At 45.6% G+C, this 26,815-nt stretch overlaps 2 protein-coding genes across 3 annotated transcripts; one reads left to right on the forward strand and one right to left on the reverse strand.

The window, feature by feature from the left end:
• Positions 1-1,709: 1,709 nt before the first annotated feature.
• Positions 1,710-23,108, forward strand: LOC122028138 (probable serine/threonine-protein kinase PBL11). Its single transcript, XM_042587154.1, has 6 exons — positions 1,710-2,081; positions 2,626-3,017; positions 3,110-3,245; positions 3,506-3,642; positions 3,754-3,877; positions 22,642-23,108. Exons 1-6 carry the CDS (start codon positions 2,021-2,023, stop codon positions 22,974-22,976), a joined length of 1,185 nt encoding a protein of 394 aa, XP_042443088.1. The 5' UTR covers positions 1,710-2,020; the 3' UTR covers positions 22,977-23,108.
• A 58-nt stretch (positions 23,109-23,166) lies between these two features.
• Positions 23,167-25,294, reverse strand: LOC122028139 (RUN and SH3 domain-containing protein 1-like). Of its 2 annotated transcripts, none has more exons than XM_042587155.1 (4): positions 25,114-25,294; positions 24,570-24,860; positions 23,956-24,486; positions 23,167-23,874 (listed from the first exon to the last, which is right to left on the reverse strand). In XM_042587155.1, exons 2-4 carry the CDS (start codon positions 24,724-24,726, stop codon positions 23,441-23,443), a joined length of 1,122 nt encoding a protein of 373 aa, XP_042443089.1. In that variant the 5' UTR covers positions 24,727-24,860; positions 25,114-25,294; the 3' UTR covers positions 23,167-23,440. The 2 variants fall into 2 exon arrangements, with proteins under 2 accessions (XP_042443089.1, XP_042443090.1); XM_042587156.1 differs by having other exon boundaries at positions 24,582-24,860; positions 25,114-25,292.
• Between the last annotated feature and the right edge of the window lie 1,521 nt (positions 25,295-26,815).

Genomic DNA, 26,815 nt, shown 5'->3' on the forward strand with positions numbered 1-26,815 from the left:
CGCTGACGAAAGGATAATCATGGATCGAAGACTCAACAATGGACCTTAGAAATTTATCCATGAGAGATCGACCGACAGAGGAAAATTGAGCGCCCCATGGGACACGACGTGGTGGTAAAAGATAAGCATGATTCTCATAAATGAGCATTTAAATCTTATGCCGATCTATATCTTATTCGGGTAAAAATCGCTTACTAGAATAAAATATTCTTCATAAATTATCTATATTTAATCGGAGGCTGACAATACTAAGCGTCTAACATAAATATTATCATCTTTTGCTAGGTTGAATTTAGGACAGTATTTATGAATAAATTTAGTATTCAATTTGATAAAAATTTATTTATATTTTTTTAATATATATAAAATTAATTAAATAAATAAATTTGAACAGTTTATTAAGTTAAATAAATAAACTTGAATATATATGTGTTCAGTTCGTTAACATTCGTGAACAATATTTGTGAACGTTCATAAATATTATTCACAAATAATATTTATTAATAAAACTCTTTTTAATATGTTAAATAAATAATAAAATAAAATAAAATAAATAAATAAATTTAAATTATTAAGCTCAATAATCAATTAAACAATTAAAAGTTTTAAACAATCAAATAAACTTGAATTGAGAACTTGATAACATCTAAACGAACCAAGTTATAACCAAGCTCAAGCCAAGTTCGAACCAAGCTCAAACTAAGTTGAAGCCAAGCTTAAATTGAGAGTTTGATAACATCTAAATGAACCAAACTTAAAGCAAGCTTAAATTGAGAGCTTGATAACATCTAAATGAACCAAGCTCAAGCTAAGCTTCAAACAAATTCAAGCTCATAAAAAATAAACCAAGTCAAGCTTGAACACTCATTTCAAAAGCTTAGTTCATTTTAAGTTCGGTTCGGCTTAGCTTGATTACCTTATCGAATAACCTTGAATACCCTAAACCTCGACTCGACTCGACTCGTTTACAGCCCTAGCCCTAGCCCTAGTTGATGACAAAATATCTAAATTAATAATAATAATAATAATAATAAATATTATAATTCAATCAACTGATGGATTAAGTTTTAAAATATCTTTTAATATTTAATTTTTATAGAAATGTTTGTTTAACTTTTATTAACGTCAAACTGTCCTTTAGAAAGTTCTTTTTTATTTTTACTATTGAAATAATCTTTTCTTTAGTAATAAATAAGTTATTTAAACACTAGTTTAGAAGAGTAGAATAGATATTAATAAAAAAATTAAGAAATATTTTTACATTAATAAAATTTTATTTATCGAATAAAACTACATGTCAATATATTTAAACAAATATATATCTTTTGGTAGAGAAAAAGAAGAAAAAAAAAAAGATAAAAGAGACCACCATAGGGGAGGAAATATGAGGGAGAGGAAAAAAAACAAAGAGGGGAAAGGTTTAGGAATTAAACAAAGGCGAGAGAAATTGAAGAAGACAAAATGAAAAAGAGAAAAGATGTGGAAAATTAATAGAAAGACAAAAAAAAAATTTACATGTTTGAAGAACATCAAACACAATAGCCTATATGGATTGGTAGGTCCAACTCATCCAAATATTGTAACATACAGAACGTGAAAGGATAGATCTACTAAAATAAACAAGACTTAGATACGGATAATATGTAAATAAATAATTTTAAAAAAAAAAACAGAGCCAGAAGTAACTACCACAAATCAAAATATGGTTGGTGTGATATGAAATCAATTACTCTTTTGTAGAATTATTTCCTCTCAGGTCAGTATCATTGAACTTCAAATATATAAACACTTTGTCTTCTCCGAATGCTTGACTCCATTTAGTATAATTTTATCTTTCTTTTTTTTTTAACAATTATTATCAGAAAGCAAACTTTGAACCAGTCGAGAAGCAAAGACTTTAATGGAACGTGTTTTACATTCTTGACGCGAGTGTATCCTTCGAAGTTTCAACTGCAGAACACATATCATTGTCTGTGAGCCAAGAGGGAATTGAGAAGGGCTGTTTGGGTGCCCTCTTCCGATGGGGAACCAGTGTGGGCGTTCTTCAAAGACTGCAAACGCCTCTTCTTCTCATGGTTCAAGTAAGATTTTTTTTTTCCTCTGGTCTTCCATGTTTCTGCTATTTGAAAGAAGGAATTTTCCTTGGCTTTTTCCCTCTTGTGCTTGAATTACGTTCGTTTTCTCATTTATTTAACTTCTGTGGAAATCTTCCTCTCTAGATATCTTGCGTGAGACAAATTACTCAATTAGTGCTTTGGATAATCCTTTTGTCCTGTCATGTACCCGAAACAACTAAACCCTGTAAGATGATGAATTTCTCGCTCTAGAGAAGATGTTTGACCTAATAGTAAGCAGATTAACAGGACAGTTTTTCCTACATCTTGATAGCAGTTGCTAATTGCTATGCTTGTTTTGGGCTTCAGGCTGTTTGAGCATTCTATTTTCAATGATCGAGTACGAAAATCCAAGTGTTTCTTGTTGATTAATTAGTTGATAAAGCAAACATATAAATCCAATTTCGCCCATTTAATCAAACTGCCAACTAGTTCCTGACAGAACATTACTTCATTTTCCCTGAAACGAAACTTATTTGGAGAGGGAACTTTACTTGTATGTAATTTGCAGAGAATCCTCTGTCCATGGATGGTGATTCCAGTCTAAAGAAATCATCTAAGAAAACTTCGACTGGATCAGACAATTCTGTTGCACAGTTGAAACGTGAGGCGTCAACCAATCAGAAGTCCTTTAACTTGGACTACCACAATGCTGCTACTACCAATTTTAGCGAAAAGGAGGGATCAAAAACGGTCGGCCTGAAGTCCTTCAGCTTGACTGACCTCAAGAATGCTACTAAAAATTTCAGCACCACTTCATATCTAGGTGAAGGCGGATTCGGTTGCGTTTTCAAAGGGTGGATCGATGAGCATACTTATGCTCCTACTAAAGCAGGAACTGGAATTGTTGTCGCCATCAAGAAACTCAAACGAGAAAGCAGTCAAGGATACAAAGAATGGCTTGTATGCAACTGACATCTCACAGACACTTGATGTTCTTATGCACCTTCTGGGTTTCGCGTAATTAAGAGTCACCTTCATTGTGATGCCTGCAGGCAGAAGTGACCTATTTGAGCCAGCTTCGCCACGAGAATCTTGTCAAACTTATAGGCTACTGCTCGGAGGCGGATAGCAAGCTTCTTGTTTACGAGTACATGCAGAAAGGCAGCTTGGAGAACCATTTATTCAAAAGTATGTTCCTCTGACATTAGCTCTCAACATTGGAATATCATTTCATCTATCAATTCTGCTGAGGATTCAATTGAAATTATGCAATTCCTTTTGTTCCTTTATATTTGGTAGCTAACATTGATCTCATTGCTTCTATGCTATGCTTAATTCTGTCATGAACAATTGAATCAGCACTGTACACTCCCACAACTTACAATTTTGGTATTTCTTTTCGTCTCTGATTATATGTGAATGAATGGAAATCTGTTTATGCACTTTAGGAGGCGTACAACCCATTCCTTGGCCAACGAGGGTGAGAATTGCCATTGATGTTGCTCGAGGATTGTCCTTCTTACATGGATTAGAAACCCAAATCATATTCCGTGATTTAAAGGCCTCGAATATTCTCCTTGATACGGTAGTCTCTACATTGACCTGCACTGATTTGATATCCTGTTTAGCAAACTAATTGTTTGAGTTCCTGAAAAACCACATGGCATAGTGAGTCTTACTAGCAAATAGTATGCAGGATTTCAATGCTAAACTATCAGACTTTGGCTTAGCTAGGAATGGACCTACTGGAGACAAGAGTCACGTCTCAACTCGGGTGGTCGGAACTCGCGGATATGCTGCTCCAGAATACGTTGCAACCGGTAAGCCCCACTCGAACGCAAATAAGTGTACTACTTGGACTTGTTAAAGGGCATTGCTTGTTTGTTACTGACGTAATTGTTCTCCACAAAGATAAATAGTTATGCTGCTACTTTGGTATCCTAGCTCCTAGATATAAATTATCACTTAAAGTCGGCATATATCATACAATGGCAATACTCAGAAAACAAGAACAAAATCTCTTGTTATAAATTTCAATATTATGTGGTCTCTAATATGGTTTAGTAAATTAACACTAAAAAATAGATTTTAGCAACGGAAATATATTTCGGTCTCTATATTAGAGACGAAATTAGCATTCAGTCTCTAATTTGAGACAGACGTAAAGTTCCGTCTCTAAATAGAGACGGAATTATATTTCCATCTTCTAATTTGGTCGATAATAATAAAAAAACAGATTTAATCTGGAATTAATAGCGATATAAACAAATTATCCATCGTTACTTAGCGACGAATTTTTAAATTTTGTCACTACTTCGCGACGGGCTTTTAAATTCTGTCACTAATTAACGATGGAATATATATTTCGTCACTAATATTATTACTGTATTTAAATATAAGCGATGACATAAATCAATTTGTCATTATATAGCGGCCTATATAGTGATGGAATAAATAATCTGTCGCTAATATCGGGATTTAGGGTATCGCTCGGCTCCGATCTCCCAAAGTGCTCTCTCCGACTCTGACAATCCTCAATCTCTCAGGCGATCGTGCCCTCCAATCTCTGGTGTCCTCTCCTCCAACGATCGTGTACGTATGATCTTCTTCCTTTTCTCTCCCCTCGTTTTTAACCCTAATGGCGACGATCTTAGCCGGCCGTGAGCTCGCGGTTGCGAGCTTGCCCGACCCTGAGCTCGTGGCCACCAGTTTGGTCGGCCTTGAGCTCGCTGTCGCAATCTTGGCAGGCCCTGAGCTCACTGTTTCGAGCTTAGCCGACTCTGAGCTCACGACCGATAACTTGGCGTGTCATGAGCTTGGCTGGCTATCCCAGTCGCGACATCAGCGTTGGCCACGAGCCCTTAGCTAACTATTTGGTTGTAAGGTTTAGGATACAAACCTAAATTCAATATTTGATGATTTTAACCTAATTTGGCAAGTTGTAAAATTTTAACCTAATTTCATTGTTTTGATTGAGCAACTTCTTGTATACTTGTGTGTGTGTGTTCATGGCATACTGAGTTAATACATTGACATGTGTGTAGTACCTTGCTTAGTTAATACATTGATTTTTATATACCGAGTTGTGTATTATCTCGCTTATGCATGGAATCATGTTGCAGTACCTCTCTTGTATTAATTGCATAATTACTAAGTAATCAATCTTAAATTCGTCATGTTGTCAATTTTATGGTCATCGTGATATAATGTAATTGAATAAAGATTAGATGTACAACAGATTAGAAAATGGATTTATTCGAGATAAATATTTTGTTGGATGATCATGTCTAAAAGCTAGAAAAATGGTGCACTGAATAGGTGGTTGCGTTGTTGACTGTGTGAATACTTCGAATTAGAGAACAAGGGGTTTCTCCTTCTTCTCTGCACACACCAAAAAGGGTAGACAGGACGTCAGCGCCAAAAATTAGGGAGGGGGTCCATGGTGTAGGATCTCTGACACTCAAGTCAATATGGTGCCCAAGTGGGAAAAGGGAGAGATGAACAGTAAATGTGTGTACGTAAATGAGACTGCCATGAGGCGTGTTTGAGAGTAACTTAACGTAATATCACATACCTCACCAGTGGAGAGGATCCCTCCTTTATATACCACTTCTCATAACCTTTGTAATCATGAAGTAGTAGAGAATGTCGGATGTTAGAAGTTGTCGAGTAAGAAAATATGTACAGCCTGGGAGGCATATAGTCATCATCCAAGAAATCTTTCATTACCTGTGCACACCCCTTTTGTAACTTAGATCATTAATGAGGAAGTTGAAGGAATATGTTGTCATAATGTGTCGACTGATGGAGAGTGTAAAGTCACTTTTGAAGAAGGTTCCATTGAATACTCATATTATAATAGATGAATATTGTCTAGCAAATAGTTGCTACTCTGACAGGTTGTTGTGATTCTCTGGCTATGTGTCTGCTGATTGTATCTCGAACAGATCTTTAGACCAACTGACTATATAACCGCCCTTCCCTTAAGTTGCTTGGTTATGCACTGGGTGATGTTAGAGATCTGCTCTGGAAGTAATATGAAGCTAAGAGCATCCACATCAGTTTCCCTATCACTATATCTAAAATTTAGGGTAAATAGCTCACTATATTAAATTTAGACAATCACTTTTCACTACACACTACATCAACTACCCTAAAATTTCCATTATCTTCAATTATTTATTATTTTCTTCTCTTTCTTCTATTTTTTATTATTATATTTATAGAATGAGTAGAAGGAGAGAGAATGAGTAAAAAGAGAGAGATTGAAAAGAAATATTATTATATATTTAGGGTAGAGTTTTCATTCCCTAAATTTAGAGAATCACTATTCATCAAATCTAAATTTAGGGAATAGATAGGGTAGCTGATGCAAAGGTTTTCTAGCTACCCTATCCAAAATTTAGGATAAAATCTTTGGATAAGGTAGCTAATGTAAATGCTCTAAGTCCCCTAGGTCTGGTCAGTTATATGATCGACTGGTCATATATCAAGATACTTGTCTCTGAGAAATGGGAAACTAAGTCCTGGGAGGTTTGATCAGTACTTTTATCGATCGCCCAAATGATCGAAGACTTACTTTTGAAGTGAGAAATTGAGATCTCGAAGTCCGACTAAGTTTATAAGAAGAGTTGATATACACGTTTATCTTTTGTATGTATAAGAGACGGGCATGCTGAGCTGTATAAATCTAACCATAGTTATTACCCACCGGCTATATGAAAGAGGATCGACATGTGGAAAACCCTTAAGGTCGGTCTACAGTAGGGTCGACAGTCCTATGTTGAAAGACTTCTGCTGAGTGGGGAGCTAGATCCCCTTACTCCGGCCTGGCATATGACTGGTCGGCTCTGTGGTAGGTCAGACATCCCTTAAACTCAATCGGCTATTGAATGCTCAGATATATAATAGATATCTTAATACAGGAATGGAGTACTGTGTCCCCTAAGTCCGACCGACTTATGGGTCGGTTGTCCCCCTACTGAAAGCCTTAGTGCTGGGCGAAGAGCAAAGTCCTGTTGAAAGTGACACGTTGACTGTCACCTCCCCTTGACTTTGACTGTCACGTCACCTTGACTTTGGCTACCACGTCATATTTGAGTCCGCCCGTAACATCCCGTATCATTGGAGTTGAAGAGTTTGTGAACTTTATTAAAAGTCATACAGAATGTATGGATAGTGTCGAGTTACATTGTCAATGTAATCATTCAAAATGTAAAAATAAAGCTTTCCGTGATGAAGACATTGTGAAAGTACATCTATGTAAAAAAGAATTTGTTCCAAACTACGACAACTGGTATTGTCACGCAGAGCTAATTAGTGACAGAATTTTAATATTCCATCATTATATTTTTATATAAAATTTAAAAAGTTAAGATAATTAGCGACGAAAATTTAATATTCCGTCTTTAATTCGCGAGCAGTACGCGCTACCAAAAAACAAGCGTCAATTTATTTTCTTTGAAGCAAGGACTAAGAGCTCTCTGTGCGTACATCTAGTGATTTAACCAGGTAGCTATGGATATCCCCTCGGTCTCATCTGAGACCATGATGAATGCCTTCATCCAGGGGCTCGTCGAGGGAGACTTCTTCCGGTCGCTCATCCGGAAGCCGCCCCGCGACTACGACCATATGCTCAAGAAGGCTAATGAGCATATAAATGTGGAGGAGGCGCAGGCGGCAAGAAGGAAGGAAGCACCAGCTGACCCCTCAGGGTCGGACGAACGGCGACCGCCAAACGGCCACCAACCACCGAAAGGGCCGAGAGCCGAAGGCCGACCTCACCAGGAAACGAGGGTGCATGTCGTGCAGCATGTGGCTTCTGACCGGCCAAAGACGTCGAAAGGTAAGGTATGGACACTCATGTTTTGCTCCTTCCACCAGTCAACGTCGCACAATACGCGTGATTGTCGTGGTTTGACGTCAATCACCAGACCGGCCCCAAGGGCTATTATTGTCGATCTCTCTCTCCCAACCGACGACATGAGCATCAATCCGCCGAATGGCAGGAGGATGCAAGAAGATCACCCGAGCGACAATGTCATCATCAGCGGAGGGAGAGCATCGGTCATCCCCTAGCCTCGCGCGAGCAGAATAGGCCATCCGCTCGGGAGGAGGAGAACAGAAGCAATACCATGGTGGGCCGACCAGCGGTGACTCCAACCGAGCTAGGAAATCATTTGCCTATCAATTGGAGATACATGCAGTAGGCTGCAGCCGAGAAAAGAGAAGTGGCTCTGATATCGGCTTCGGGCCCCGGGACCTCAAGGGAGTGGAAGTCCCTCACGACGACACCCTCATCATCCGAGCGGTAATCACTAACTACACCATCCACCGAGTTTTTGTTGACACATGGAGCTCGGTAAACATAATCTTCAAGAAGGCTTTCAATCAGTTCCAGATTGACCGAGGCGAGCTACTGCCAATGATGACCCCACTATACGGGTTCACTGGCAACGAGGTGCAGTCGATCGGGTGGTAGACGCCCTCTCAGCCTACAACGTTATCTTAGGTCGACCGGCCCTCAATGAGTTCCGGGTGGTAGTTTCAACCTACTGTCAGAAGATCAAGTTCTCGGTAGATGACCGGGCGGGAGAAGTTAGAGGTGATCAGTTAGCCGCTCAACGTTGTTATGTTGACATGGTCAAGACCGAGGCCAAATCCACTCAGAAGGATCCTAGGCTAGAGGTAAGCGCCATCACTGAAAAACCACCTACTCTAGTTTACGAGCAGAGAGAGGAAGTGCAAATCTATCCTCGTCGAGCCGAAGCAACAACTTTCATAACGTTCGATTTGAAAGTTGAACAGAAGGCGGAGCTGATCGCCTGTCTCCAGCAAAACCACGATGTGTTCGCATGGTTGACGCACGAGCTCCCCGTGATTTCCCTGAGCGTCGCACAGCACGAACTTCACGTCCGACCGGGCGCTCGCTCGATGAAACAAAGGAAGAGAGACTTTAGCGCCGAGCAAAATCTGATCATCCGGGCGGAAATAGAGAAGTTGTTGGAGGTCGGCCACGTGCGGGAAGTTCAATTCCCAAGCTGGCTCGCAAATGTAGTGTTGGTCTCAAAGTCGGGCAATAAGTGGCGGGTTTGCATCGACTTTCGGGACCTCAACAAGGCGTGCTTAAAGGACTTCTACCCGCTGCCTCGGATTGATCAGATGGTAGATTCCACTACTGGGTGTGAGCTGATATGCATACTGTGTTGGAGGATCGGTGGCCGGCTTGAAGGAGGGTTGGATAGACGGCACCCCCAAATCGCTCGCTTTCTACGTATTTGTTAGTTGCGCAGCGGAATACAAATAATACAAACACAAATACGAAAGCTAAATACAAATACAAAGAACAAGAAAGAGCAAGCAAACCAATACGCGCTGATTTACATGGTTCGGAGATAAAGCTCCTACTCCACGGCGTGTCCGTAAGGTGGACGATCCCTATCCGTCGGTGGATTACTCCCCGGAAGACCTCCGGCTAGCTCAAACCTCCTTGTGGGTGGAGAAACCTCACCACAAACTCACCAAGACCTCTTGGATACAAGGGAAACTCTTGAGCACTTGTAGACTACTAATTAGACCTTAACCAAGTCTAATTTCGTCGCCTTGGCCGGTCATACCAAGCTCCTTCTTATAGAGCTTGGGGAAATCAGCCTTGCTGATTTGCCCGTTACCAGTCGACTGGTCCTTGCACCAGTCGACTGGTGCCAGCCCAACGGCACTCCAACGGCTATCTACCAGTCGACTGATCCCAGCCATTTCGGGCACAGAATGCTTCTATGCTCACCACCAGTCGACTGGTACAACCCTAAACTTAGGGTTTCTCATCCCGAGTACATTTCTCTCGCACTCAGACCCTCACGACTCACTTGACTCTTCTTTGTAGCCTTGACCTCTTGCCTTCAAGCCTACTTCCTTTGGCTCTCGTCCCTCGGATGCATCCAAGCCCGCGGCTCGTCCCAATGCCATCCTTCGCGTATGCCTCGAAGTCGCTTCCCTCGGCCCTTGTCCTTGCTGCCTTGTCCACGATCCCTCAGATGCATTCAAGCCCGCGGCTTGTCCTCAATGTCATCCTTCATCGGACCCGAAGCCGTCAACCTGAGTCACATGTGTCACCTGCAGTCCTGCACAACTCAAGTACACATATCAAATAACGAGGGTAAACCTAACTTAAACCCTTTGCCCAAACACCAAAACACGTGGTCCCGCGGATCATTGGGATTGCTCCAACAATCTCCCCCTTTTTGGTGTTTGGCAATACGTTTAAGTTAGGGAAAACAAATAGCAAATAAACATGCTAATACAATGGACTTACGATGCCAAAGCTACACACTTGGACTTACTCCGCTGAATGGACTTACGATGCCAAGGCTACGCACTTGGACTTACACCGCCAAATGGACTTACATTGCCAAGGCTACACACTTGGCAACCGCCTAATGGACTTACATTGCCAAGGCTACACACTTGGCAACCGCCGAATGAACATGCATTGGAACCTATCACAAGGCTCCCCTTACACCTACGCTCCCCATTGAGCTAGGATTTTATCACAGGGCTTTTTAAAAACCTATCCCAAGGCTCCCCCTACACAAAGGCACTTAAGGTTTTCCCAATTAAACCTTACTTCTCCCCCTTTGCCTAACATCCAAAAAGTTCTCCAACAATATCCCAATTGTTGAAAACTTATCATCCAAACTGACCCTAAACTCATGTATTTATCCCCCTTGGATCCCATACATCTAAGTGAGTTGGCATGGTCAAGAACAGCGTTGAAAAACACTTTCAGGCTAGTATCAGTCGACTGCCCCAAGTGTCAGTCGACTGACCTCGTCAAAATAAGCTTACAGAACCATTCTGTGCTCAAAAACATTGTTACCAGTCGACTGGTATCTGCACCAGTCGACTGGTACCCTATTTCTGAAAAAATCAACCTTTTCAGGCCAACTTCAGAAATGCACCAGTAATTCCCTAGACCTCCAAAAATCCTCAAATTTTGTGGAGAGGTCTATTGTACCCTTGTCTACTTGGAAAAAATACATTACAAAATGTATCTATCACCAATCCCAAGATTGACACAAAATCCAAAACTAGCTAAATGGTTCAATTGAACCTTGACCTAAAGTCCTAGTTTTGGCTTCCTTTTGATGTATTTGCCCATACCAACCCAAAATGCATCCCTAGCATTGGTTTATATGGCATCTATACATCCAAAACCAATTATCATGCTATATGACCCCAATGTCATATTTCCTTGCATGAAACATAATCCATGTGTGCCAAATCCCTAGGTTTGAGACTCAAGTCCGTCTCTAAACCATTTGGCACACTCCATGGCTCCTCTAGACTCCCAAGTAGTACCCACCTGAGATCCATTGGCCATGGGTCCCAAATTGACTCTTTGAGCTCCCCCTAGAGCTCTTAACCTTAGCCACCTTGATTGGTGACTCATCTATTGTGACCAAACCACAATGATGTCCCTTAGAAGATCTCCTTATCTTCTTGACCTTGGACACATCATCCTTGCCATAATCATATGCAACCCTAGCATATTTCTTCTTATTGGCCTTGGATGACTCTCCCTTGCCCTTATCATGTGCCACCCTAGCACATGGTCTCTTTTTGACCTTGGAGGGATTAGATCGGTATCCCAAGCTTGATCTATCATTGTTGGGTTTTTGGCTACCCAACACCATACTTAATCCCTTAGATCCAACATTGAATCTCTTAAGGAATTTCTCTAAACCATCAAGCTTTGCCTTCAAAGCTTGATTCTCCCTTTCTAGGTTCCTAAACCTAGAGTCAACATGTCCCCATTGGACATTCCTAGACCTACCCTTTCTAGGCATGTGTCTCCCCTTCTTGGGATTAATGTCTTGGTTCTCCATTACCTTCTTCTCCTTAGGTAATGAGAATTTTACGTGTCTAGGTCTATCGTGCATAGGTCTCCTAGAGTTATCTCTAATATTTACCCTATTCCTATCATGATATCTAAATCCAAAATTTTGCATGGGCATATAATGATTAACACTATTTTTCCTAGCATGCAAGGAGGAATGAAAATTTGAATTGCATTTCAAATTAGGGTATACCTCCCTTACCCTTGAAGCTCCCCCTTGACACTTGCTTCTCTCCTTCTTCTCCCATTTCTTTAGATGCGCTAGCTTCTTAATTTCTCCCTTCTTGGGGCATTTGGTGTGGTAGTGGCTCTTCTCTCCACACGTGAAGCATATGATGCGCCATTTCTTCTCCTTCTTTTGGGCTTCTTTATTCCTACAACTCATGTTAGTATTCAAAATAACTTGATTGGATTTAGGAGTTACCTTCTTCTTACCCATTGGACACCTACTCTTGTAGTGTCCCTTCTCATTGCACCCGAAGCAAATGATGTGGTCCTTTGACTTTGCTTCGGTGGAGGTGCTTGCTAGATTAACCACTTCCAAGACCTCTTCTTCTTCTTCACTAGCCTTGGAATTTTCTTCAATTATTGAGGATGTAGATGATGCCTCATCTTCCTTCTCCTTTTCCTCCTCGGATGTTGAGCATGGCTTAACTTCCGGTTGCTCCACCTCCTCTTCTTGAGCAACTACATCCGTTTCTTCGGATTTTTCTTTTTCTTCTTCTTCTAGTGTAGGCAAAAATTCCTCCCATGGAAATTTCTTCACTTTGCTCCATAATTCATGGGAATTTTCATACTCACCTACATTACTTAACACGTTAGAAGGCAAAATATCTACCAAAATTGATATTACCTTTGAATTTGCCTCCGATCGTGTGGTTTGCTCCTCGGTCCAATGTCGTGGTCGGAGCTTCTTCCCTTTCTTGTCTTTAGGGACTTCGAATGGTTCCTCCACCACTATCATTGTGTCCCAATCCGTCTAGAAGAAGTTCTTCATCTTCACCATCCAAAAGGTGACGTCCCATAAGCTTCCTCCTTCGAACTTCGGCGGTTCTATCAAGCCGGTCATCTTCTTAGCTTCCTCGGCGGTTAGTCCGACGGAGAGCGGCCTCGCTCTGATACCACTTGTTGGAGGATCGGTGGCCGGCTTGAAGGGGGGTTGGATAGACGGCACCCTCAAATCGCTCGCTTTCTACGTATTTGTTAGTTGCGCAGCGGAATACAAATAATACAAACACAAATACGAAAGCTAAATACAAATACAAAGAACAAGAAAAAGCAAGCAAACCAATACGCGCCGATTTACGTGGTTCGGAGATAAAGCTCCTACTCCACGGCGTGTCCGTAAGGTGGACGATCCCTATCCGTCAGTGGATTACTCCCCGGAAGACCTCCGGCTAGCTCAAACCTCCTTATGGGTGGAGAAACCTCACCACAAACTCACCAAGACCTCTTGGATACAAGGGAAACTCTTGAGCACTTGTAGACTACTAATTAGACCTTAACCAAGTCTAATTTCGTCGCCTTGGCCGGCCATACCAAGCTCCTTCTTATAGAGCTTGGGGAAATCAGCCTTGCTGATTTGCCCGTTACCAGTCGACTGGTCCTTGCACCAATCGACTGATCCCAGCCATTTCGGGCACAGAATGCTTCTGTGCTCACCACCAGTCGACTGGTCCCAGTACCAGTCGACTGGTACAACCCTAAACTTAGGATTTCCCATCCCGAGTACATTTCTCTCGCACTCGGACCCTCACGACTCACTTGACTCTTCTTTACAGCCTTGACCTCTTGCCTTTAAGCCTACTTCCTTTGGCTCTCCTCCCTCGGATGCATCCAAGCCCGCAGCTCGTCCCAATGCCATCCTTCGCGTATGCCTCGAAGTCGCTTCCCTCGGCCCTTGTCCTTGCTGCCTTGTCCACGATCCCTCAGATGCATTCAAGCTCGCGGCTTGTCCTCAATGCCATCCTTCATCGGACCCGAAGCCGTCAACCTGAGTCACATGTGTCACCTGCAGTCCTGCACAACTCAAGTACACATATCAAATAACGAGGGTAAACCTAACTTAAACCCTTTGTCCAAACACCAAAACACATGGTCCCGCGGACCATTAGGATTGCTCCAACATACTGGACGTGTATCAAGGGTACCACCAAGTGTCGTTCTCCAGGGAAGATCAAGAAAAGTTAGCTTTATTATGGCTGACGGCACGTATTGTTACAATGTCATGCCCTTTGGATTGAAGAACTCCGGAGCCACCTATGAGAGGCTGATGAACAAAATATTCCAACGACAGATCGACCGCAATATGGAGGTATATGTCGACGACATATTAATCAAATCCCTCCGAGTAGCTAACCTATGTGCAAATATCAAGGAGACCTACCAGACACTTAGGACATACGTAATCAAACTGAATCCTAGCAAGTGTTTGTTCGGCGCAAAGAGCGGGCGATTCCTAGGCTACATCGTCACCGAGCGAGACATCGAGGCAAATCCTAGCAAAGTGAAAGCATTACAAGACATGCCGCCACCAAGGAATTTGAAGGAAGACCAGCGTCTCACCGGTCGGATAACAGCACTGTCTCGATTCATCTCCAAATCATCAGATCGAAGTTTTCCATTCTTCAAGATATTACACCGAACCACCAAGTTTCAATGGGATCAAGAGTGCGACCAAGCGTTCGAAGAGTTTAAGGAATACCTTAACTCATTGCCTGTACTAGCTAAGCCAATTGTCGGCGAGCCACTTCGAATTTATCTGTCCTCGACCGAGCACGCGGTCGGCTCGACACTAGTTAGGTAGAACGGCGAGGAACAACCAGTGTATTTCCTGAGTCATATATTGAAAGATTCTAAGTCTCGCTACACCGATCTCGAGAAGTTGGTTTATGCATTGGTACTGGCTACTCGGAAGCTTCGCCCGTACTTTCTCGCTCACTCCATTGTCATAATGACCAACAACCCCTTAGGTAGAGTCCTCCTCAATCCAGAGGCATCCGGTAGGCTTATCAAATGGACGACGGAACTCAGCGAGTTTGACATTCAATATCAGCCCTGGACGGACATCAAAGCACAATCCTTGGCGGATTTCGTTACTGAGGTGTAAAATCCTGAGCCGAAAGTCGTTTGAAGGATATATGTGGATGGCTCATCCACTCGGCAAGGCAGCGAGGTAGGCATATTTTTCATTTCACCCCACGAGGAGCGGATGTAGCTGTCCGTACGGTTGGATTACAATGCCACGAATAATGAAGTCGAGTACGAGGCGCTCATAGCTGGCCTGTAGGCTACCCGGTACGTTGGAGCTATCAAGGTCCTCATCCATTCGGACTCTCAATTGGCCGCTCAGCAACTGACCAGGACATTCGAGATAAGTAGTGCGTGACTCAAGCTTTACGCCGAAGCCTTTGAAAAACTAAAGGTCAACTTTCGAGAGGTCGTCATACATAAAATCCCCCGATCGTAAAACCAAACTGCGGGCGAGTTGGCCAAACTATCCAGTTCGCTATCGCCGATCGTCATAGCACAACCGATCGAGCAGGTATCTTTAGTAGCTCATGTTGATCGAATGGAGGGACTCTCCTTTCCAAATGACTAGAGAACGACTCTAGTGGAATTCTTGCAGTCAGAAGTTGCATCGTCCAATCCAAAGGAGGCTCGCATATTGAGGAGGAGAGTCAGTTGGTTCACCCTGATCGGGGATCAGCTCTACAAGAAGGCCTTCTCTAGGCCTCTGCTTAAATGTGTCGGATCGGAGGACGCCGATTACATACTGCGGGAGGTACATCAAGGGTCCTGCGAGGGATATTCGGGCAGACGCACACTGGCAAGAAATATTCTATTAGTTGGATACTTTTGGCTGATCCTCCAAGAGGATGTCGCCCGGACGGTGGCCACCTGTCTGTCCTGCCAGAAGTACCATAGCCTCTTACACCGACCGACCGAGAAGATGAAGGCGTCCATCGTCTCTTGTCCATTCGACCAGTGGGGCATGGACATTGTTGGGTCATCCCCATGACGACGGGCCAGCGGAAGTTCCTGCTCGTTGCAGTAGATTACTTCTCCAAATGAATCGAATTCGAGCCGTTGGCAAAAATAACTAAACAGATGGTCATGAAGTTCATCTGGCAGCATATCATCTATCGATTCGGCATCCTGCACCGGTTCGTCTCGAATAATGGAAGATAGTTTGTCGATCAGGGTCTCAAAGAATGGTGCGAAGGATATGACATTCAGGAAGCCTTCACCTCAGTAGCCTACCCTCAGAGCAATGGACAAGCAGAGGTCACCAATCGAGAAATCCTCCGAGTTCTGCGCGCTCTGCTTGATCATATGGGAGGCAGCTGGGTCGATGAGCTCTCCGGCATGATCTGGGCGCTCCGCACGACTCCTAAGGAAGGGACCGGAGCAACTCCTTTTCACCTGGTGTATGGCGGCGAAGCGGTTGTCCCCGTCAAAGTCGGAGTTGAATCCGACCGGGTGCAACACTATAGTGAGGATAACGCCGAGCGGAGGCTTCTAGAGCTAAACTTGGTGGATGAAGCGCGTGCAAAAGCTACCGTCCGGTTAATGGCCTATCACCAGAGGCTGAAGCAGAACTACAATCAGAGGGTGATCCCGAGGTTGTTCCAAGTCGGCGATTTGGTATGGAAGAAAGTAAAGTCGGTCGACGACGTCACCAAGCTAAAAACCCCGTGGGCTAGACCCTTGAAGGTCGTGGAGAAGCTCCGGTCGGGCACCTATTACTTAGAAGATGAGGGCAAACAACAACTGGAGCGACCATGGAACGCGAACCATCTCCAGCCTTACCGAGCCGGGTAAGAGGTGCGCCGATGTAATAATCAATGTATCTTTATATCCCGTGCTCCTTGTATGCAGGGCAAAAATAGCGGATTCAAATTCCAAACTTTGTGTCGAATGACACAATAAATCATCGAGCGATGACGTTAAACCCCTGTCTTCGTCAAATTGTCGAGCGGCGATGTTAAACCTCTGTCTTCGTCAAATCGTCGAGCGGCGACGTTAAACCCCTGTCTTCGTCAAATCGTCGAGCGGCGACGTTAAACCCATGTCTCCATCGATGGTCGAGCGGCGACCTTAAACTCAAGTCTTCATCAAATTGTCAAGCGGCAACGTTAAACTCATGTCTCCATCGATGGTCGAGTTGTGACCTTAAACCCAAGTCTTCGTCAAATCGTCAAGCAGCGACGTTAAACCCCTGTCTCCGGCAAATCGTCGAGCAGCGACGTTAAATCCATGTCTTCATCGATGGTCGAGCGACGATCTTAAAACCAAGTCTTTGTTAAATCATCGAGCGGTGACGTTAAACTCCTGTCTCCATTGACGGCCGAGCGACGACCTTAAACTCAAGTCTTCGTCAAATTGTCGAGCGGCGACGTTAAATCGAGATCATAAATCGTATAGACAATGGTTACGACCGAACGGGAGGATCAGGACTAGACATGCAAACAAATGAGAAACATTTCAAAAAAAAAAAAACTGCTGAGCGGGTAGATAGTTTATTGAAGAAACGTCGATCAGCGTACATACAAGAAGACTTCAAAAAAGAACTTTTACAAGATAGACGCTCAACCTCACTCTATATAATCATAAACATCATCTAGCATCGAGTCGTTCAGTTTGCTATGACTGACGATGCTATTCGTCATCTCGGGAGGAAGGTGGCCTTCCGTCTTAAGCTGCTGGAGTGTCTCGTCGATCGCTAGCTCAAAGACACGAACGATCCGCTAGACAACCTTATCGGTAAACTGGTCCGAACGAAGGTACGCCTGCTTCATCACTTCAAACCTAGTCGGCTCAGCTTCCTGGTAGGTCACCAGAGCCGAGCGGGAGGCCTCCAGAGCGTCCTCAGCCTCCTTGAGCTTCCCCTTCAGAGAGGCTTCTTCGGTCGAGCGGTAGGCCCGCTCGGTAATCAGGAAGCCCTCGGCCTCCGATAGCTTCTGGGAGAGCCGCCAAGCCTCCTGGTTCTTGAGCTCCAGATCGGTGATGGCTTGTTTCTTCCTTGTCGTGGCCAGCTCGATTTTCTTGTCATAAGTCTTCACCTGCGTCTCGAGCTAGCCCAGCCGGACTTCCTGGTCGGCAGACTTCTTCTGTTCGGCCTCAAGAAGCTTCTGGGCCTTCTCCAGATCGGCATTTAACTCGGCCACTGATGGCCCCTAGGAGGAAGAGACGTCGCCCAAGGTCTTAAGCTTCCTTAGCTCATCCTCCACAAAAGCGACTCGCTGGCACATGGCCACGCTCTCCACCAGTACTGCAGATGAAAAATGTTAAGTGTCGATCGGGGGTAAAATTGTGAATTGTTGATGAAATACCTACCCCGGTGGACATCTGCAGGTGGTTGTTGCTGAGCGCCCCTGGTGACATCGTTGTCGTGCGAGCCCTAGCTTCCTCCCAAATATTGGCAAGTGGCCCGTGGATCAGAATCTTATGCTCGGGGATATTCGGACGGGTGCACTGCTCAAGGTAGTCCTCTGTTGGAAGGTTGAGGGTCGCTGTCACCGATCTCCGATTGCTATGTTCCAACGAGGAGGAGACCACCGGACCGGAAGGAGCGGCAGCAGACGCAGGATCGATCCTGGACAACAGTGGTCTCAGTTGGGTTCGGGTCGGCGGCAGAGAGGCTACCGGTTGGGCAACAAGAGCCTCCGATGGCAGCTCGGACAACGACGGGGTTCGGTCAGATGAAGTAACTATTGGAATCCCAAGGTTATTTTGGTGTGATCAATAAGTTAAGTTAGGTCTTGTGTGTTTTTAACTATGTGTCTAAGTATGCAGGAGTTTAGGAGCACAGGTAGTCGAGCGGAAGACGCGACTAGCAAGAAGGACGACACACGGTGCGTCCGAGGGACGAGGCGCTGCGGGAGAGTACATTGGCGGACGAGAAGGAAGCGTGCGGTGGTTCCGAGGGACGAGAAGCCGGAGCGGAAGACTGTTTGGGGAGCAAGAGACGCAGCAAGCGAGAAGGTCGGCACGGGATGCGACCGAGGGATGGAGACTGCGGATGAGTACGCTGGCGGACTAGAAGGAAGCACACGACGATTCCGAGGGACGAGAAGCCGGAGCAGAAGTCTGCTCGAGAAGACCGGAAGTTAGGTTCGGGTGAGCCCTATTCCGGATGGCAGAAATCACCCAAGCGAGCGGAATCGGAGCGAAAGACCTGGACCGAGGCGAACGGAGCCGGAGCAGAAGACCCCGGTTGAAAATGTCAATAGGGTTGACTTTTCCACCCAGGGCGCCCGGAACAGTCTGGGGCGCCCGGAATAGTCCGGAGCGCCCAGAGTTGGAATTTATCCGTATCGCGGTCAAACCGCGATCCGTGCGCATGGGATAAAATTTTATCCCCCTAAGGCGCTTGGAAACCTTCAGGGCGCCCCAACCAAGGCTATAAATACAGCCTTGGTCCAAAAGTTTTCAACGAACTCAAGCAATTCATTTCCAACACTTATACGCTTCATTTCTAAATTAGCTTCATTGTTTTTGCACTTAATCGTTGTAAGAGGCTTCTCCGCCTAAAAGAGATACTAGTGCGACATCTTCCTTGGATTAATAACCTCTCCGGTTGTAACCAAGTAAATCCCTGTGTGCCTCTTCTTTTACTTTCTGTCTATTTAATTATTATGCAAGTGTTAGTTTAAGAAGTTCGAGAAGGGTTGTGCGTTTTGTTATTTTTCAGGCTATTCAACCCCCCTTCTAGTCGCCCGTCGTGATCCAATAGTAACCTCCATCGTGGGCGGAAGGGTTGCAGGAGAAGAGGTGTCGACCCGCTCGGCGACCCCTACAGCCGAGGTGGCAGAGCGGGATGGATTGTCCGTACGGCGCCTCTTGCGCCTAGTGAGTGGCACTTCATCACCCGAAGACTCGGAGCCTCCGGTCCGAGCGATGGGTTGTGCTTCAAATGTTGGGAGCGAGTCACCAACCGCTTCAATGCTAGTCGTCTGGACGACGATGCCTTCACCCACAGCAGGTGTCTCCCCGCTCCCAGCGGGCGTGCCCTCTTGGGAGTCGACCGGCTCTAAGCCGCAGCTCACCAGCTTCTTTGCAGCGATCGCCTCGATTTCAGCATCTTTCGACTTGCTATAGCCGGCCGCCCGTGCTCGCATCATGGTTTGGGTTGCAAAAGGAAAAAAGGAAATTAGTTAGACTCAAAAGAAAGAGCCCAAGAAGTTTCTTACCTAAGTCGCGCGGGAGATGGGATCGGATCGGACTCAGGCCGAAGATGTACATGACACCTTCCAGCAGCAGCTTATGGATGTCATATCTCTGGTCGGTCAGCATGGTCGTTGCATGAAGATAGTCCGACTGGCTCTTGTACTTCTTCAGATCAGGCTGAGGGGGCAAGCCGACCTGCCAGCGTGTTCGGAAAGAGGGCCGCTCGAGAAGACGCAAAAAGAAAAAATACTCCTTCCAATGCTTGTTGGAAGTAAACATCTTGTCAAAAAAGACCAGCTCGACCCCGCGACTGGAAAAGGAAAGTCTTCAACTCAGACTGCTTAGGATAGTAAAAATAATAGAAGGCTCGCGGGATCATGGGAATGTCGTGCAGTCGAAACAAAACTACGACACCGCACAACAAACGGAAAAAGTTTGGTACGAGTTGCGGGAGTGGAACACGGAAATAGTTACAAACTTTGATGATGAAGGGGTGGATAGAGAATCGCAGTCCGGCCACCAATTTGTCTCGAAAAAGAGAAATAGTGTCGGTCGACGGGTTGTTCGACCGATCAGATGGGGAAACTAAGATTATATCATGATCAGAGGGAATATCAAAGACATTCCTAAGGTTCTCAGCGTTACCCGCGTCAAATCTGGTCTCCATGGTACTGTACCAGAGACCAGGCGCGGGGTCAGACGGCTGAGAAGAGCTGGTCATCGCCAGAAAACAGGAAAATAGGATTTCGATAAAAGTAAAGATGGGACAGAAAGCGCGATGAACACGGGAAAGAGGCGAGGATTCGAAAGAACTGCAAGAAGATCGAAGAGAGCTTACAGAGAGACGAAAAGGTTGCCGTGGGAGAAGAAGGGAAGTCGGGAAGCCGCTGGAGCAACTAATTGCACAGGAATCGCCGGAGCAACGGATCGCACAGGGATCGTCGGAACACTGATCGCAGAACGCAGAGGTAAAGGAGAGGGTGATGCTACGACGTTATAAGCCCTCGGCTCGACCGAGCAGAGCCGTCGGATCTAGGGCGTGCAATCCAAGACGCAAATCCAGTCGTAGAATTCAAATCGCCAAGTGTCGCGTTAGAGCCTATCGCCTCGAGCAAGCGGCAACTACGGCAATGACACATGGCATTCCCTCACTGGTTCACATTTAATGGGCACATGCTCGACCTTAACGGGATGATCTGCATGAATTCCGAAGAGATTCTGGTGACGTCAGCATTGACCTCACGTGCCCAAGGACATTGAAGGAGAAAGCCCAAGTGCAAATGCTGAGAGCGCCGATCGGCTACAAGGGTCAGTCTCAGGGCCGACCGGGTCGATCTCTTTGACGAACCGATCGGAGTTCTACCAATATGATGGCCGATCAATCAACTGGTTTCCATGCTTCTTTTTGTCCAGTCAGTCGGACTTACAGCCTCCTTCGACTAGACTTAAAGGGAAGGCATGTGATCCGGTGATTAGGATACACCCCTCAGAGGGTCATGGCCACGGTGGAAGTCAAAGTCTAGGCGGTCAACGTCCCTGTGTCGCTGGCCGGTCGGACAACTCACTCGCCCGACCGGGACAAAGAAGTACCGATCAGATATCACACAACTCAGCCAGGCACCGAGCTTCCGACGCTCAAAACAAGACATGTGTTCGGACTTACATCGAACCTCGAAACCGGTAAAAGAGGATCACAGCCTGACAGCCAACAAAAGAATGTTGGCCGAGCGGCCACTCCGCTCGGCCAAAGGGCTAGACCACCCGAACGGCTAAAGGCTGGCCGAGCGGTCATCCCGCTCGACCCACTAATAGACAAGAGGAGGATCAGCCGATATCCTCACGGGAACTCATGCCACCGACAGACGGTATGGTTGTTGGCGGCATGAACAGGCAGAGGATCGTACGACGGAAGTTTCCACTGGCATGTCAAAGATATGCTCGGGTCATTGAGGTATGGTGTCAGAGACGCTTTCCTAACATGTCTTTTCAGGATAGGGTTTGGGAAGCGTGCACGCCTCGAGAAGTGTGCACGTGCGCCTTCGAAGCCTTATATAAAGGGTCTCAAGCTTCAACGGAGGTATGAATAATCTCTACTGTAGCTACACTGTTACTCCGCTTTTCTGCTTACACTTCACCGAAGACTGACTTGAGCATCGGAGGGCCATCACGGGGGAATCCCTCCCTGGCTCAGTACTGGCGCTGCTATAATTACAAGACCTTCCAGCTCGAAGTTCACCGATGGTTAACAAAAACATCACACCCTCAGTATCCATCGTTTCGACTCTTAAACAGGATCAGTTACAAATCAATCGTTAATTGAAAATAAGGACTGATTAGGCTAAATTTTATTTTATTTATGTTTTTTGAAGTCAACTATGTACCATTTGCTACCGTCTCATGGTATCAAGCCATCCAGCACCTTGGACGTCTCCTTGGTAACCTTGAAAATAATGTTTGTCTCATAGGATTATTTCTTCTCATTTTTTTCAGCCCATTGAATACTAGTGTATGTGGCAGGTCACTTGAGCTTGAAGAGTGACATATACACGTTTGGAGTTCTATTGTTGGAGCTCCTATCAGGAAGGCGAGCAATGGACGAAGACAGTGGAGCTTCAGAGCAAACTCTTGTGGACTGGGCGAAGCCATTCCTGAAGAATAAAGGAAGAATGTTGAGGATCATGGACATAAGATTGGAGGGTCGGTACTCTAAGAAGGAAGCCCAAGTTATTGCTTTTCTTGCCTTGCAATGCTTACATCTAGATCCCAAAAGCAGACCCGGCATGACACAGATTCTTCCCATACTAGAAAAACTTCGCGAAGGCAAAGACAACATCACATCTCATGCAAATTAAAGGGGCGTAGTCATGTTTAGCAGTGAACAGATGAATTGCACTGGTTTTGAATTATCTCTAAAATTCTAGTATGAGATTGAGAGATGCATGAGTTAAATAGGAGCTGCATGAACACGATTCATGAAACTCATTAAGCGAATTGATTCTTATGTTCTGTATGTTTTATGTTAAATTGTCTTCGCTCCATTACTTGCCTCAAACCCATCCACTGAAGAATGAAGATTATTGCAACATCAGTCCTTACACACCCTATTCATTACAGTACAAAAAAGCAAAAGTGACGCTTCTTTTTCAGTGTTTTTGGGGGGAACAAAGGCTAAAGTTATGCCAATTTGGACGCACTGGTTTGGTTTTTTATTACATGGTTTCTCGTTCAAAAGTTTTCAGTGGACGAGTGACTAAATTCCAACCCAGGCCACAGAGCTTCCATGCGATCGATCGAGTATCCAACTACAATTCCAGAACTAGAAGCGAAGCCTCTTCCGGCAATTAGGCGACGACGACAGCTTACAACACAAGCCGAGGAGGTCCACTACGAGCTCCTCCACCAACTCCCCCAGCAAGTGAGACTCCAAACAAGCCCTCACCCGACCCAGCTCCCACTTCTCTTTCTCCGCCCCCTCCTCCCACACCTCATCCACGCTCTCCTCCATAGCCCGGCTAGCACACCTCCTCCCCGCTCGCCACCACGACGGCCGACCGCCAAAGTCCTCCGCCGTGGCCTGACCGCTCGGCATTGGCTCCATTATGTTCCGGCGTCGTGTGGCCTCCTGCGCCTTCTTATGATTGTCGACATCTTCTGTACTACTGATCGCATTAATAGACTTACCCGCATGAAAAACGGCCATGCGGGAGGGCTTCACGATCCGAGATTCGTCGGCCGGGCTTCCTTCGTCATCTGCATTAAGATTCGTGAAAAGTTCGCGTGATTACCGGTTTTGCAACGGCGACAAATTCATCGACGCGGACCGCTACCTACCCTCTTGGGAACGTTGCGACCGCGACCGGGACCGATACCGAGGCGACGATATCGCGTCAAGCACCGACACGGGGCTCGGCTGCTCCCCGTTACACTCGCTCTTCGCGTCCCCGGCGCTTGTCTCGATCTCCAGCAGCCGCTCCGCCGTCTTCCCGGGAGTGGAGACGACCGCGTCCGCCTGGGTCTCCGCCGATCGGATCGCCTCGATGATCCGCGTCAGCGCCTGGAGGTCCTCGTCGCACTTCTCCAGCGCCCGCAGCAACTCCCTCCGCTTGTCCGCGGCCACCGCCGGCGGCGGCGGCGGCGGCTCGTTGAGACCCATTAGCCGCGCCACCAGCGCCGGAGGGGTACGGGGGCTGTCCGGCGACGCGGGCGCCGGCTTTCTTCTCCTGATCTCCTGCGGGATCGCCGGACTCCTCGGCGACTCGCTGGAGTGCCGCATTTTCTTGGCGCCTTCGACCGCGGCCTCCGGCGGCGGAGGCGTCGTCGGTCTCCTCGGAGGCGGAGCGCCGGGGTTCTCCTTCCTTTTAACTGCAGCACAACGGCGAACCGCATAATGATTAATTACGAAGGAGCTAGCTAGAAGAAGGGGGCGGCGGAGCAAGGAGCAGTACTAGGGTTGCTACCGGAGGCGATGCGTCTGCGAGATCGGTTGTGTTGACGGGAGAGGAAATGGAAGATGCCGGACATGCAACCGATGCTGTTCAGGCGGTTTCCCGATCCAACCTCACGGCGAGATGAAGACGTTCGCACCGTTTCCACGTTTCCCATCGGCACCTGGTCTATCGCTCGCTCTGACGCTCTTCGTGAGTTCTGAGAACTGAGGCGGAGAGTGTGGCGGAAGCAGGGTTCTTAATTTATGCTGGCAGCATCCGAAATTACGGAAACGCCATCCAACAAAATTTCTTAAAAAAACAAACAAATAAACATAAATCCATTATATGAACGGGAAGGGAGATAACTATTGTCGTCAGACGTATAGTTGGGGGCGCATGATTTTATGATTGAGAAGTTTAGGATTCGATCCTTGATGTATCATTGTCTGGGATTAACATCCCATATAAATATAAATATCCACAGTCTACCTAAGGGTAGAAACAATTTATTCAAAGACACAATGAAAAGTCTAAAAATAACAAAATAGAACCAGAAATTTACTGATGTCCGAAAATCCAGAAGGAATCAGCGAGGGCCGGCGACCCAAATGGACTGGAGGATGCGGTGTCCGGATTAGCTTTGTCGTCGTCTTCAACGGAGGACTGGAAATTATAAAGGCAGTAAAGTGCGGAGGTATCTATCAATAATTGATGGAACTGGCTAAGGAGACATCGCCCACGTAGTCTTCCCGTGCAACTTCAAGTGGGCATCCAATGACAAAATATATATTGTATGGAAATGTTGTACCACCATTTTAATTGAACATGTTTTACGCCTGTCCAACGGCTATGTTTTGTATGATAATTATGTCATTCAATCAAATGAAGGCATACGAACAAATTAAAGGAACATCTAATAAAGTGTCATCTTAGTTGTAAAAATATGATAACGCTTATTTCAGGTCCTTCTCACAGTTCTTTTAATGCATGAAGAAGAGTAGGAATCTGGCTATCAGTTAAAAATTGACCCACATACCTTATGATTATAGCACCCTATGCACTAGCATTCCGATGGCATTATAAAGTCTGATCTTAATTTTTGGATTAGATTGAGGATTTGGATTATGTTAGGATCGGATTAGATTGGATTCAAATTTAAGATTTAATGAAGATTTTTTAAGTTAAGAAAGGAAGTCTTGACGCAACGATAAAATTATTATTTTGTAATCAAAAGGACATGAGTTCAAATCCTAAAATTAGGCACTTGCAATCCATTCTTAGAACTTGTACATTAATATTTGATCCGGCAATAAAAATCCGGAACCCCATAAGAAGGGGTCAACGATGAGGGGAGGTCAAAGGGTCCCGTGGCTCGCCGGAAAAGGGCGAGCCGACCGGACTCAGAAGAAAGGGAAATCTGATAGTAAAAGGCACCTTGGTAGGGACCAGGGTTCCGATGCTCAAATAAAGAAGTGCGTAATGACTGAGCGGAAGGAGGTGTCGCCCGGGCGGCGCAAAGAATCAAGGCCGTCCAGACGACGTTCATCGCCCGCCCGGCGGGCCGGGCACCCCAGTCAGACGGTGGGTAAAAGATGGGGACATCTTCTGACAGTCGTCAAGTCGTATGGCTATGCCATACTTCTAGTCTGACAACGGATGGTTCTGCCGTCCCATCAAAGAACATGCTCGGACTGTGGCAGCATGGTGTCAGGTAAGCTCTCTGACAAGTGCATACCGTGGTATGGGTTGCTGACACGTACGCACCTCGGTGGGCGTGTATCAGTTCCTTCTCCTTCCTATATAAAGAGGTTATTACTTCGCCAAAGGTACGCATAATACAAATTTGGCAGCCACTTTCTCCACCACTTACCTGACTTGAGCGTCGGAGGGTCGTCGCCGGGAACCCCTTCCCGGCTAGACTTTTGTGCAGGATCGCCGGAGCTTCGTTCGACCAGCCGGAGGTTCACTCCAACGATTGGGAGCGTGCCGCGTGCCCAGTGTCCCTTGGTTCAGCGATTCGGACAGGATTAATATTAATATGATAAATAAAAATAAAAAATTATACGAAAACGACGTGTTCATTGTTAACATTAATTTGTAACAAAGAGCAACGGGGAAGCGTCTTTAATATTCAATCTTCGACAGAGGGAACAGAGAAAGGCAAAGCTGCGCTTCTCACGGAAGAAAGAGGGAGAGAGAGAATGAGAAAGAAAAGAAATGACAGGAGCGTGGAGGAATCATTTGATTTCAGACGTCCACTAAGT

The sequence above is a fragment of the Zingiber officinale genome, chromosome 10A (genome assembly GCF_018446385.1).
Source record: "Zingiber officinale cultivar Zhangliang chromosome 10A, Zo_v1.1, whole genome shotgun sequence".
Taxonomy (NCBI): domain Eukaryota; kingdom Viridiplantae; phylum Streptophyta; class Magnoliopsida; order Zingiberales; family Zingiberaceae; genus Zingiber; species Zingiber officinale.